This window comes from Paramisgurnus dabryanus, chromosome 6 (genome assembly GCF_030506205.2).
Source record: "Paramisgurnus dabryanus chromosome 6, PD_genome_1.1, whole genome shotgun sequence".
NCBI lineage: Eukaryota > Metazoa > Chordata > Actinopteri > Cypriniformes > Cobitidae > Paramisgurnus > Paramisgurnus dabryanus.
The window spans coordinates 31,674,484-31,687,805 of record NC_133342.1 but is presented as its reverse complement, the minus strand read 5'-3'; the positions used below and the strand labels follow the sequence as shown (position 1 = coordinate 31,687,805).

The 13,322-nt window shown below is 35.8% G+C and overlaps 1 protein-coding gene across 4 annotated transcripts in view; it reads right to left on the bottom strand.

The window, feature by feature from the left end:
* The window catches only part of astn1 (astrotactin 1), a 354,343-nt gene that overhangs the window by 231,117 nt on the left and 109,904 nt on the right, over window positions 1-13,322 (bottom strand). For 2 of the 4 annotated variants that reach the window (XM_065276610.2, XM_065276608.2), the window contains exon 5: window positions 2,120-2,269. The exons of 1 other annotated variant lie outside the window; for it this stretch is intronic. In XM_065276610.2, coding sequence (XP_065132682.1) covers window positions 2,120-2,269 — 150 coding nt within the window. The remainder of the gene's footprint in view (window positions 1-2,119; window positions 2,270-13,322) is intronic. One more of the 4 variants, XM_065276609.2, reaches the window with a different exon arrangement.

The window sequence follows — 13,322 nt, the reverse complement described above, 5'->3', positions numbered from 1 at the left end:
TTGAAATAAAGCAGCCAATGAATAGATGGACCTGTTCAATATATTTTGACTTAATTTATTAAAACATAGTTTTTGATGCATGTATGATTTTAATGATAAAACAATTCCCATAGTTGCATTCCCATGTTATTTAATAGTTTAGATAAGTTGACTATTATGATAATATTATGATATTATTATACTCATATTATTATGATTAATGTTATGATGTGATAGAAAAATTTAAAAGACTAAGTAAGTGACCCCAAACTTTTTTTAATAATTTTTATTTGTCCAATTTATTTGTACACATTTGTTGTATCAACTTTTTAATCAACTATCTCGATTAATTTGAGTTGGGACTTTATGAATGATTAATATTGTAAAAATTAAATTGCACAAAAACATTTTCTCTTTATACAAAATAGCAATGTTGCTGTATACTTAAAAAAGATTAAATAGGTGACTTTTGGACAAATAATACAGATAAATGAGCCTAGAATAGGGACTTGTTCAATACGATTTAATACGGTTTTGACAAAAAACAAGCATAGTTTTGAAAAACATTTTTTTTTATCATAACACAATTCCTGTAGTTACATTTGTGTTATTTCATAGTTTAGATGAGTTTGCTCTTATGAGTGGTAAAGTATTAAATAGCACCAATGGTCCGATTTAAGATTTTACATTTCCTTTGGTGTGTATGTGTGTATTAGTACATGTTAATGATATACAAAAGGTACAAACCCCAAAATAAAAAATGACGCAAGTTACTGTCTCCAATGTAAATCTCTTTTCTTGGACTACAACAAACGCACGGATTGTAGGCAACAGTTTACTTCCTGGGATTGGTGATGTAGACAAGACTGACATTATCATAATTCATAATACAGATTATCTGGCCAATCAGGGACAGTTTTGTACAAAATCAGTGCGTTTCAGGAAGAAGGGGAAATCTGGAGCTACAAAAATGTACGATATGTGGATACCAAATACACAAAATAACATTGTTTTAGCAGTGAAATAGGTTAGAGTTACTGACCCTAAAAAGTATAGTACAGTATATGCATAATATTTGAACCACTAAATTGTTAATTAATCCTGTTTTACATGTAATATTGCTCTTTAGATCATGGAAATAAAGAAAATGAAAATGTATTGCAGCCAACAGACCTGAAACGAACAAAATTAAACAACTTATTTCAACCAATCAGAATCCATAATAGAATAGCGCCGTTCCGTCACAGCAATTACATATTGCTATGTCTTCATATCGCTCAAACATGATGACACATGCCAACACCTGCTATTTTGAAGGTAAACGTACACAAACATGTCTATCAAAATCAACACACTACTCTCACTCAACCACAAGCTCACGCAGAGCGATACGGCACAAAAATGCAAAACAAGCCACGTCTATTATTAACTATGTCCAATTAAAGGTGTTGTTACTACAGCTGACTAGTTCTGTTTTTGACAAGTACACGATTTAAACATTTGGTAATTACATGGAGGAAGTTTTAAAGAGAAATGATTGTCTGGTAGGTGCCTTGAACGTGGCAGCTCCTCAAGAGCTTTCTATTTAGTCCGGCCTCCTTAAAACGCAATTCAGCGCTCCTCCGGGGACAATACAGAAGTTTCAAACAGAAACTCTAGCCATTAGCGCTTGACAGTACTGTCCAAATTCTTTGTGACGCTCTCTGTTAGCAGTTAAAATGCGAGCATTTACCGTGCATAAGGTTAAACAGTGGTCTAGTCGCTGAGTGCTTAAAGTGCTTAAATACTTGTAAGCTCGTATTTACTCGTCATTTATTTCAGATGAGGTCCACAAAGAGACTCTCAAAACAAACGTAAAAATTGCTCAGGGGCCCTCAGAGCAATTTTAAAGAGAATAAAAAAAACAAAAACAACATGATGCAGTATGCCTTGCTATAAATTGCTTAAATTGAACATTCAATGGCAATGGTAAATCTCAAATCCACATGCCCCGGTTAAGGTAGTTGTGAGGAGCGCCACATCGCAACTACCACTTTGCTCAGCTTTCGAACAAAGTTCCTCACATGTGACACAAACACCAAATGATCACAGTCAGGCGGTGCGTGTTGAAATCATGCGATGGTGTTGAAGTCCTCCTTACCCCCGGAGACCCACGCTGTGTTGACGTTACCGTTTCTCATACCTCGACTGCGACGCCTACTGCGGTTCGGGTCGGTGTAGAAGGTCAACTGCGGCTCGCTGTCCGCCTCCGTCCCAGAATCGCCATCCGGGTTCAGGAAGGCTGAACCCGCTGTAGAATTCACACAAAAACCATCTGTCAACTCATTCATCAAATCAGGTAAAGGAAAAATTATTCACAGGCCCACTGATGACAAACCTTCATAAAGAAGCAACAGTTTCAATGTTAGTAAATTAAACTGGTGGTGTAAATAAGATAACAAAACACATCTGATTAAACAATAATTAGTCGCTGAATGAATATTCCAAAAAAAATGAACAAAATTAAAGTCACAATAAAACTTTTTGAAATATTGTGGTATTTTGTGTAAAATCCGAGTGCCCTCATAATTTTTTGTAAAAAATGCAAATCTTCTTGAAACAATCTCTCTTTACTTCTGGTCAAAATTAATGGCGTGGGAAAAGATCACAGCGATTAACAAAAATGATCCAACGATCCAAACAATTCTCCATGGGGTTCATTCTTTATTTGTGGTGGCAAGTGGTGTCCCTCTATTTTACAACAATTGAAATAAACTTTAAATACCAATAAATTATAAAATGTTTTCATGTTTTTATTCTGCATGATAAACTCAATTCCTTCACTATTAACAATAAAAAATTAACAATATATATATTTTTTTTAAATACGTATTTAATTGAGTTGAGATTTTTAACAAAATATGGATTTTCCCGAGATACCTCAGAATAAGTATCATGGATTGTAATTGCAAAAATATATTTTTTTTTTATGCAAATGAAGTGGTTATATTGTGAATATAGATTTTTTTTAGCATGTACAATTTTATTAAATGTTTTAAAAAATATATAGTAATATTTAAAAAAAAAGTACACTGTAAAAATGGCTGTAATTATGCTGCTGGTTGCCAGTAACTTACTGTAAAAGATAAAGACTGAAAATGTTTTATGTTCATTTAACTTTGAACAAACTGTGGCCAGTAAATAAAATAAATGTAAAATCAACAGTAAAAAGTAGCTGCCGGTAATACCCAGTAATATTGTAATTTCTACAGATTTTTTTACAGTGTAGTGTCACCAAATTCATGTCTGGTGTTACAACAATGGATGTCACCCCCGTTAAGAAAAGGAGGAAATATATTTGGACTACTTCCTGTGTGTAAAGGTCATTGCAGGTGCTGGTTGATCTGAGGGGCGCATGGTGACTTTCAGATTTTAAATATTTTTTTATCAAAATTTTGATAAATACATACTTATTAATATTTCCTAAATGTTCACTGATCTTCATCAATCATCATGTGGCAGCATCCATTTTAAATATTAATAATAAAATAATACAATAAAAAATGTTATTAAGCTTAAATGTTAATGGATAAAGCATATTAAACAAGTTTTAAATGCATAACAATACATTTTATCAAAAGAAAAAACAAGCATTTTTAATATTTGTCTCATTTGCCACCCCAATTGAAGAATGACCCATGGACGAATTCAAGTCCAGCACTACTTTTTTTCTCATTTCAGAAGCCGTTTTACTCAGACATACGTCACGATGGGGAAAATAAAGCAAACGCTATTTCCGTTTCATTATGACTTTAAACTTGTAGTTCAGAAACAAAAGAACATATTTAAACCCAAATATACAACAATATTGCCAAACACATGAAATGTGAAATGAAACCATTGTAAGAGCCTGACAATGGTTTTAACATTGGTTCTGGTAATTACCAATCGTTTAATTTATCCAACATCTTTTTTACTAAACCCCTAAACAACAGATTCATTATGGACTATTCATTTTAATGAGATAAGTAATACTGCTATTTCTGAAACAGTAGGGGGGAGCAGGCACAACCTAACGCTTCTTGGCTTATCATTCAAAAAATGTTGAAGTTACAGTAGATGAATCATTTTTTACACAAACAACATACACATCTTTGCTACAAATCAACATTTAAAAGTTTGTTTGTGGGACCTACCGTTATCATACAATTACACCAAAAGTGAAAGGAGTGCAAATGTTACAACTTACCCCATAGGTGCAGTTCATTGTAACAAACAAAAGGTCTGTTGTAACGCCTGATAGACAATTTGGTTAAAAGACAAATATTTAAATACAATTCTATCTATATACTAAATGTGGATATTGTTTATTTATCTGCCTATAAAATATGAATGTGTGAATATCTATCCATTCATGATCCTTCATCTAACCATCCTTGTATTAAGCATCAATGTAAATAAATAGATTTTTTTTTTTGAAAGGGCTTCTCAATTAAGGCTCAAAAATTGTGAGTTATTCCCCTCAAATTGCATTAACAGTTATCATTTTGTATTTACATTGTTTTCAGTTCATTATCATATACTGGAGGCTTAGTTGTAACACTGCATAAAAAATTATTTCAATCACAGCTATAGGAGTAATATAAGGTTGGATTGGGTGACTTACACACCCAACTCAGAAATCAAAAAAAAAAAAAAAAAAAACTAATATGAAGAATACTTTTATGCCTCCAAATCACTCTTTGTTTAATATCTTAACGAAAACACATCAAAACTTTTCACAAATACACAGGAGATCATCTTCTGACAGTAAGAGAAAAAGACCAAAAGCACAGATTGCTCAGCCCTATATAAATATGTAAAGTAGTTGCATTACAATTAACACCGCGTAGGTTTGTGCCCACCTCACCCCTACAAAAGTTTAATGACTAACAGTTACATGTCTTAAATTTGTTCTCTTACAGTTTCAATATTACTGTATATTAAAAAAAAAGAGAGATTTACATTTTATTTTATTGTTTTCTATTAAATTATCTTTTTTTGCAGAATATATTTGACCCTGTCTGTGAACATTTAAGCTGAAGTCTCATCTAATGATGAAATGAAATGAAATGAAATGAATAGAATCCAAATTTGATTTCAGTCATTGATTTTCACATTGATTTCAATCTTTGACATGACCTTACTCAGTAGTCAATATTAAAAACATCAAGGCTATATTTTCACAGAATGTTCGTTACATTATGTAGGATGAGTTTATGTAGAAAACAGTCATGGTCACATATAGGTACAGACATGAACAGGGGAATTTATGAAATGATGTTACAAAAAACACATTCAACACAAAGGTCAAATAAATCACATAATCGTATCATAGTGGTTTAACATTTCGGCCTACAAATTAAAAAAGTACTTCAAAGCATCCAAATAAATGATATATAAAACACATTAAAATTACAAATGTACACATACAGTATACAGTGCAGAACAACAATGACTTATCGAACAATCACAGAATAAACAAAAACCTGTAATTATTCTGTATGGGCACACATCTCTTCTGAGAGTATTGTGTAAATTTAAGTAATAAACAGGACTTAAGGAGTGCGACTCAGGTGACATATGTACACGCCCCTTGGGCTCTTTCTCCTCGTTCACGAAAGACACAATTTACCCGTCACCCGGCCAGACAAACACTTTCATTAAGCAGTGTGCGAGAAAGAAACAGATGAGCGCACTGACCCGTGGATTACCCCGCCTTTCAATGATGAGGAATAATGTTCGAGTTACTTCATATCCACCCTACAGTACAGCCATACATCTATACGTTTTTGTTGTTGCAGGGATTCAAGCAATTATCAGCGGCCTGAATGTAATTACCCGGATGACACGTATTTTACAAATGTAACTCTGTACTGTCATGAAACAATAAATGATGTTTAAAGCAACATACAGGTGGCAGACGGCAGCGTTTGTTTGGTTTTACAGTAATATCTATAAAAAGGAAGAGATTTATAAAACAAACAAAACTGCATTAGATTGAATTTAATAAATTAAATTGTATAAATGTACAATGCACACTGTAGAAATGTAGCACACAAGCTGTCCTCGATGTGTCTTATAGCATATCTCTGGTGAGAAAAGCGTCAGGCATATCACAATCTCCTACTGTCAAAATGATTTTACCATAAACCTTCTGGTCCAAAATTCAACATGTAGTGCCTGAGACAGATCAGACACACGATCACTTTATTTCAGAAATATAAGATCTGTGCTGCATCAAATACAAAGGCAAGTGTCAAAACAGATGACTGCCTATATACCTGTAAATCTCCACCCATCCTTGAATCATTTTATCTTATTTCAAAAGACCACTTTGTTCTGGAGCCAACATATTAGACCAGGCTACATAATCTAAATTATTACACGGCTCTCTGGAATGCTTGATTCTGATTGGTCAGTTGAGACATTTGCAGGTTCGTTCTTTTCAAATAATAACCGCTCCAAAGTAATAACGCATAGCCGGTACTACTTGTACGAGTAAAATCGCTCCGCGCCAATAAAGATCAATAAAGATTACTGTTTGGCGCCATCTTGTGACAAACACTGGACAACCACGACAAGACACAGAGAGCTTACTGAGACTGAACTTGACAAAATAGAGCATGACAGCTACGAAGCCAACACACAAAAAAATACAGAATGGGCATTAAAACTTCTCAAAGACTGGTTAAAAAGAACAAAATGGAGACAGACAAGTATGAAGCAGAGGATCTTAATAGGGTATTACGATCATTTCATGCATCCGTGTAATAAGCGGGATAATGTAGAGGCAGCCGGTAGTTATCGGGAAATAAGCCCCTTCAGTGTGATACAAGACCCTCCGCTTCGCGTCGGGTCCTGATCACACTGTCGGGGCTTATTTCCCGATAACTACCGGCTGCCTCTACATTATCCCTTACTTAATCTAATTTAAAAGGACACATTTTTTCTAAGAGCAAACATGCAAGTATCACAGTCTTATCAATTATCAGTGGTGGCCGCCCAGTGACTTCTCTTTTGAGGGGTGTGAACCTATGTTCATCACGTGTCTTGTCAAAATACGTTCCTGCTGCAAAGGCATCAAAAGGATTTATGATAAAAGAGAATCTCAACTATTCGCAAGACATTAAGTTAACACTAAACTCTGATTAAACATGAGATTAAGGGAGTATCTGGCAAACGTGAGCATGTATTTTATTATAAACTCCTTTGAAGTATGTATGCCATGTGATGCACATAGGTTCACATGACACGCCGAAAACATATTTTGACATGACGAACCATACACATGACAGGCTAAATAAATTTTTTACGAGCTTTGCAGCGTGCACCCTCGAATTAGAAGCCACTTTAAATGAATGCATTAAAGGTACAGTATATTTTTAGCGGAATCTAACCTCCATTGCAACCAACCTCAAATTCGAAATGCAATGAGAAGCTAAGGAAACTACCACAGGACAAACATGTCATGATCTGAGATAATGTAGGGAATAAACACGCTCTGTAGAATAGTTTGGGGTTAAAGGGATAGTTCGGCCAAAAAATATATTAAATCCATGATTTACCAGCCCAGTCTCCTGAAAATGCATATAAATAGCACGAAGTTTAAAACTCGTGCAATACATACGCCAAATTCCACTTTGGCGTGCATATGATACGCAAGTCCTTCCCATTCACTTAAACGGTGCATCTTTTTTTGTCGTTTTATATATTGGTTTCTCAATTTTTTTGCTTTTTTTACCATTTTCGCTTGGGTTTAGGGTTAGAACAACTTTTTGTTATATAAAAATGACATCCTAACCCAAACCCCAACTCTAACCCCAACTCCAAGCGACCATGGCTTAAATTTGGACAAAAACATGGAGAAACGTGTATATTAAATAACATCATTAAGAAAATCTAAAATCTAACCCTAAACCCAAGCGAAAATGGTTTAAAAAACAGAAAAAAATTGAGAAACCAATAAATAAAACGCCAAAAAAAGATGCACCGTTTAAGTGAATGGGAAGGACTTGCGTATCATATGCACGCCAAAGTGGAATTTGGCCTATGTATTGCACGAGTTTTACACTTTGTGCTATTTATACGCATCCTCAGGAGACTGGGTTGGATTTACTCACCCCCAAGCTGTCCGAGTAGCACATGTCCATCGTTTTTTCAGACAAACACATTTTTGGATATTTTAGAAAATGTTTTAGATCTTTCAGTTGATTAAATGTGAAGTTACGGGGTCCACCCATAGTCCACGACCTTCAAGTCCAAAAAAAGTGCGTCCACCCTTCGCAAAATAAATCCAAACGGCTCCAGGATGATAAACAAAGGTCTTCTGAGGGTAATCCGCGCGGTGTTGTTGTAGAAATATCCATATTTAAAACTTTATTAACGTAAATAAATACCTTTCGGTAGCGCCGCCATCTTAGACTCCTCTGTATTCAGGAGAGAATATTAGCGTAGTGTACGCACTTTTCTTAGTGACGTATGACAAATTCGGAGGGCACAGAGCAGCAGCAGAGTAGCCTCCGTAAGCTGCGTAAGATCTCATCCTGAATGCGGACGCGACTAAGATGGCGGCGCTACCGGAAGGTATTTATTTTCGTTAATAAAGTTTTATATATGGATATTTCTACAACAACACCGCGCGGATTACCCTCAGAAGACCTTTGTTTATCATCCTGGAGCCGTTTGGATTTATTTTGTGAAGGGTGGACGCACTTTTTTTGGACTTGAAGGTCGTGGACCCCATAACTTCACATTTAATCAACTGAAAGATCTAAAACATTTTCTAAAATATCCGAAAATGTGTTTGTCTGAAAAACGATGGACATATGCAACTCGGACAGCTTGGGGGTGAGTAAATCATGAGTTTAATATCATTTTTGGCCGAACTATCCCTTTAATGTAAAAACGATGCCGATGTCCATGTAAGGAGAACCGCTGTGGCTCATTCTAAGGTAATAAAAACAATACATTTAATTATGTAAGGTCTTTACAATCCACTAATAATATAGCTATGTATATTATATTTCATTTATGTCAAGAGATCATTCTTTAAAATGACAGTTCACCAAAAAAAAAAAATCTGTCATGATTTTCTCACTCTCATGTTGTTACACACCTTTGTAAGTGTACTTGTTTACAACCCGATCATGAGCCTTAAATAGGAAAAAAAGAATAGTATGGAAGTGAATGGGGCTCATAAACAGTTTGGTTACAAACATTGCTCAAAATATATTGTGTTCATGAGTTTGTAACATATAGTGAAAAAATCATGACAGATTTTAATTTTTGGGTGAATTATCATTTTAAGCATAATTTAACCTTTTTCAATGTGCATTGGAAGAAACTGAAGAAACTGAAACCAAAATTATGAGCTTGATTATAAATAATCATATCAATTACTAATCAATTATAAACATTTCATTTCTGACTTGTGTTTGTTTTTATTAAATAGGAAAAAGTGGAAAATGTTTAAATTCTTTCAAAAGCAAAGCATTGTGCAAGTCTTACATATTTTGTTGGAGAATGCATTGTTATAACACTGTATATTGTTTTCCCTACAAAAAATGTCTCTTAAAACACGCAAGTTGACCATGAAAAGTAAATTGTAAACAAGAGCTTAAATTTAACACTCAAGTCCAAACACAATTTGAAATGACTTGAAATGTACAAAAAGCAGCAATGTCTCTTTTAGTCTTTGTAACAAATGGGAACAAAAGAAGCACCTTCAAAGGAATTAGGTGTAAACCTCACAGAGCAGGTGAGCACTGTGTGCTTTAGACTCCGCAATTAGGCGGAGGCCAAAGGTGCAAAGCTCCATGGAGGGGAATAAAGATGAGCTCCTTTAAATATTCAACACGGAGCACCGGCAGGTGCTCAGCATGCAGCGCAGGTGTACGTGCCTCCACAAAAGGTATTTTATGCTGCATTCAAGATCAGAAAGGTCCTGGAATCAAACTGTGGCACCACGATGATCTCACACCAAAAAGGTGAAGAACAAGCCCTTACACCAATACCATTGATCTGGAGAAGGGTGAAAACGTCAAATGGCAGAAGCAACAGTTTTAATTTGTCTAATGAAAATGAGGGGTATAAATAGATGAGGTGAGAGAGTCAGGTGTGACTGAGGGAACGTGTGCGTTCACACTCGGTCTCCGCGGGCGACGTGAACGGAGTCTAAACATAGCCGTCAGCAGCCCTCAAATTCAACAGAACGCTTGGAGATCTCTGCGGTCTGTGGAGTCACGCGGGGTTTATTAGAGAAGAGAGAGACATATTTTTCAAAGGGAACAAAGTCACAATTGATGTGAAAATAAACTTTGACAATCTCACTCTGTCTGCACGTGTTTAGGGACAAACAAACAGGACGAGATTCATATGAAAACTATGGAAAGTTGCTATTTTATAGTTGGCAGAAAGAGATTTTAAAGCCAGCAACACCACCAAACACTTCAAGAAGAAGATTGCGCTTAAGTTCCCGGAGGGTGGTTTCCTACACCTTATTAGAAATGTATAGTAATCCTAAAGACATTGATTAGCTGCATCATGTGTGTTTGATTTGGGCTGGATACAAACTCTGCGGAGACACCATCAATCCAGAAATTGAGTTTGACACTCCTGCTTTACATTAACGCTAATACTGTTGTAAAGCTCAATTTCTTGCAAAAAACAATTGATTTGCTTTACAAGACATCAATATCTGCTTTTGTAATGAATATATCTGTTCTCTTTACCGTTTTTACCGTTCTGTTGATCTCTACTTATCTTAAAAAAAAATATATATATATATATATATATATATATATATACTAACAAGCCCCTGGCTATTGATGAGACTATTTTCAGTGCACTTATGTATTGCTGTTCTGTGTTGCTATAATTGCTTCTATTGTTTACCTCACTTGTAAGTCGCTTTGGAAAAAAGCGTCTGCTAAATGTAAAATGTAAATGTAAACTCTTTAACTCTTTCACCGCCAGCGTTTTTAAAAAAAGTTGCCAGCCAGCGCCAGCGTTTTTCAAGATTTTCACAAAAGTTTAATGCCTTCCAGAAAATGTTTTTCTTTAAATAAATAAACATACAATATACCAAATGAAAGAACAGACCCTCTGCTTTCAAACAAAAAAAAACGTTTCATCCTACCTTTAGTGGTTCTTTTGCAATCAGCTTTTGAATATGGGTAGGTTTTTGCAAAAACACCATATTTTGAGCAAAAAGCAAAAATAATTCCATTTTTGTGACGGACTTTTCATAGAGATCTCATTCAGAGCGATCTTTAAAACAGACACGGACATGCAGCAGCTTGCCATAGGGCAATACTTCCGGTTTTAAAAAGTTGCGGAAGGTATTAATAGCGGTATTGCGGAAAGACAGAAAATCTCGTCATTGGCGGGGAAGCGTTTTCTCTTAATTGACGAGATATCTCGTCAATGGCGGGGAAAGAGTTAAGTGGTAAAAACCGTTGACTTGCATTATATGAATTACTACCGAGCCCCTAAGGTGACATTGGAGTTAAAAAAATTGGAAAAAAAAAAGTTTAGTTTTATGTGCTCACGTGAAACTTTCATGTGCTTACGCAAAACCTTCATGTGTAGAATTTTTTTAAAGTTTAGTTTCGCGTGAAACTATCGCGTGCTCGCGTGAAACCATCGCGTGCGCACGTGAAACTAAAAGCGAAAGTTTCACGTGCGCGCGCGATAGTTTCACGCGAGCACGCAAAACTAAAATAAATAAAAAATCTGCACATGAAGGTTTCACGTGAGCACATGAAAGTTTCACGTGAGCACATGAAAGTTTCACGTGAGCACATGAAACTAAACTTTATTTAATTTTTGCTCCATGTCCCCTTGAGGGCTTCATAAATTACAGAGCAATATGTTTTTTTATATATATATATATCTTGCCGCCTGGCATTCCGACCGTTTTTTTTTCCTCGTTAAGCTGGCAAAAGTGGATTCGGACATGTCCTAAGTGCATCTGCGCAATTCTTTTCAGATCATGCGCTTAGATAATTAAAATAGTGCCCACTATGTCTAGATTGTCTTACAGTTAATTTCTTGACAATAATTTGTACATGCAGCACTCTTTGGTTTTGTTAACAGGGATCCACTTTGAAACTCAACTTCATTATTTGATCACAAAGATTTTATCACTGAAACCACACCGTTTAATCTCTCAGCCCTTTGTTTATTTCATTCCCGCACATAAATTTTTGGACATTGCGAGCGCCTCTGGTATGAAATAGGCTGCTGTGAAGGTCAGGGAGAGGCCGCATATTTCTTGGACTGCAGCATGAAACGTACAAACACGAGCAGATAATTAAATATTTGTCCAGCTAGAAAAGTAGATTCCTTCTCAAAAGAAAATGCATTGCACATCAGATATTTCTTCTCTGAGCGTAAAATAAAAAAGAGATGTTTGAATCTGCACTTGATTGTTCAAAGGTAGACAACTGAATAGGGTAGGAAATTAACTTGTAAAGAAATCTAAAGAAAGAGATTACATGAATCTAGTAGAGAATTAAGAGATGTTAATATAATATACAGTACTGCACACACACACACACGCACACGCACACGCACACGCACACGCACACGCACACACACACACACACACACACACACACACACACACACACACACACACACACACACACACACACACACACACACACACAGGCATATGTGGTTTACAAGGACAATTCCATAGATGAAATGTATTTTATATTGTACAAACTGTATATTCTTTTCCCCTAACCTACCAAAGTCCCTAATCCCAACAGTCACACCTACCATTTAATATGTTTAAGGCCATTTACTTTACAGGGACACAGGAAGTATTATAGCGTAATAAACATGTCATTATACACAATTACCCGTAGACCACATATACCAACTCAAACACACCCACACACGCACACATTATTCTTTAAATTATTCATTTGGTGGTTTGAACAAGAACAAATCTTATAATGCTGAGTTTACACCAAACGCATCTACCGCGCGTGGTTTGCCGCTTGAACAATTTGGATGCATTCGCGCGTGTAGAGCGGAGTAGACGCGCGGAAAAAGCAAGCATTTGACGCGCGTCCGAAGCAAAATCCGCTTCTTGTGGGAGGGGCAACTGCTGTGCGAGTGTCTGTTTGCAAGATGACTGATGTTACTTGTGCATTTATCAAGAGAGTTACCAGTTTTGTATTGGGTAACCTTACTATGGGGAAAAATAAACGGCGCGGGTAGATAAACGTCACGTGACTCAAAAGTGAAGCGTGTATTACAACTTACCAAGTTGCCCAAAGTCCTTACTGACACTCTTCCAAGCGAGGTCC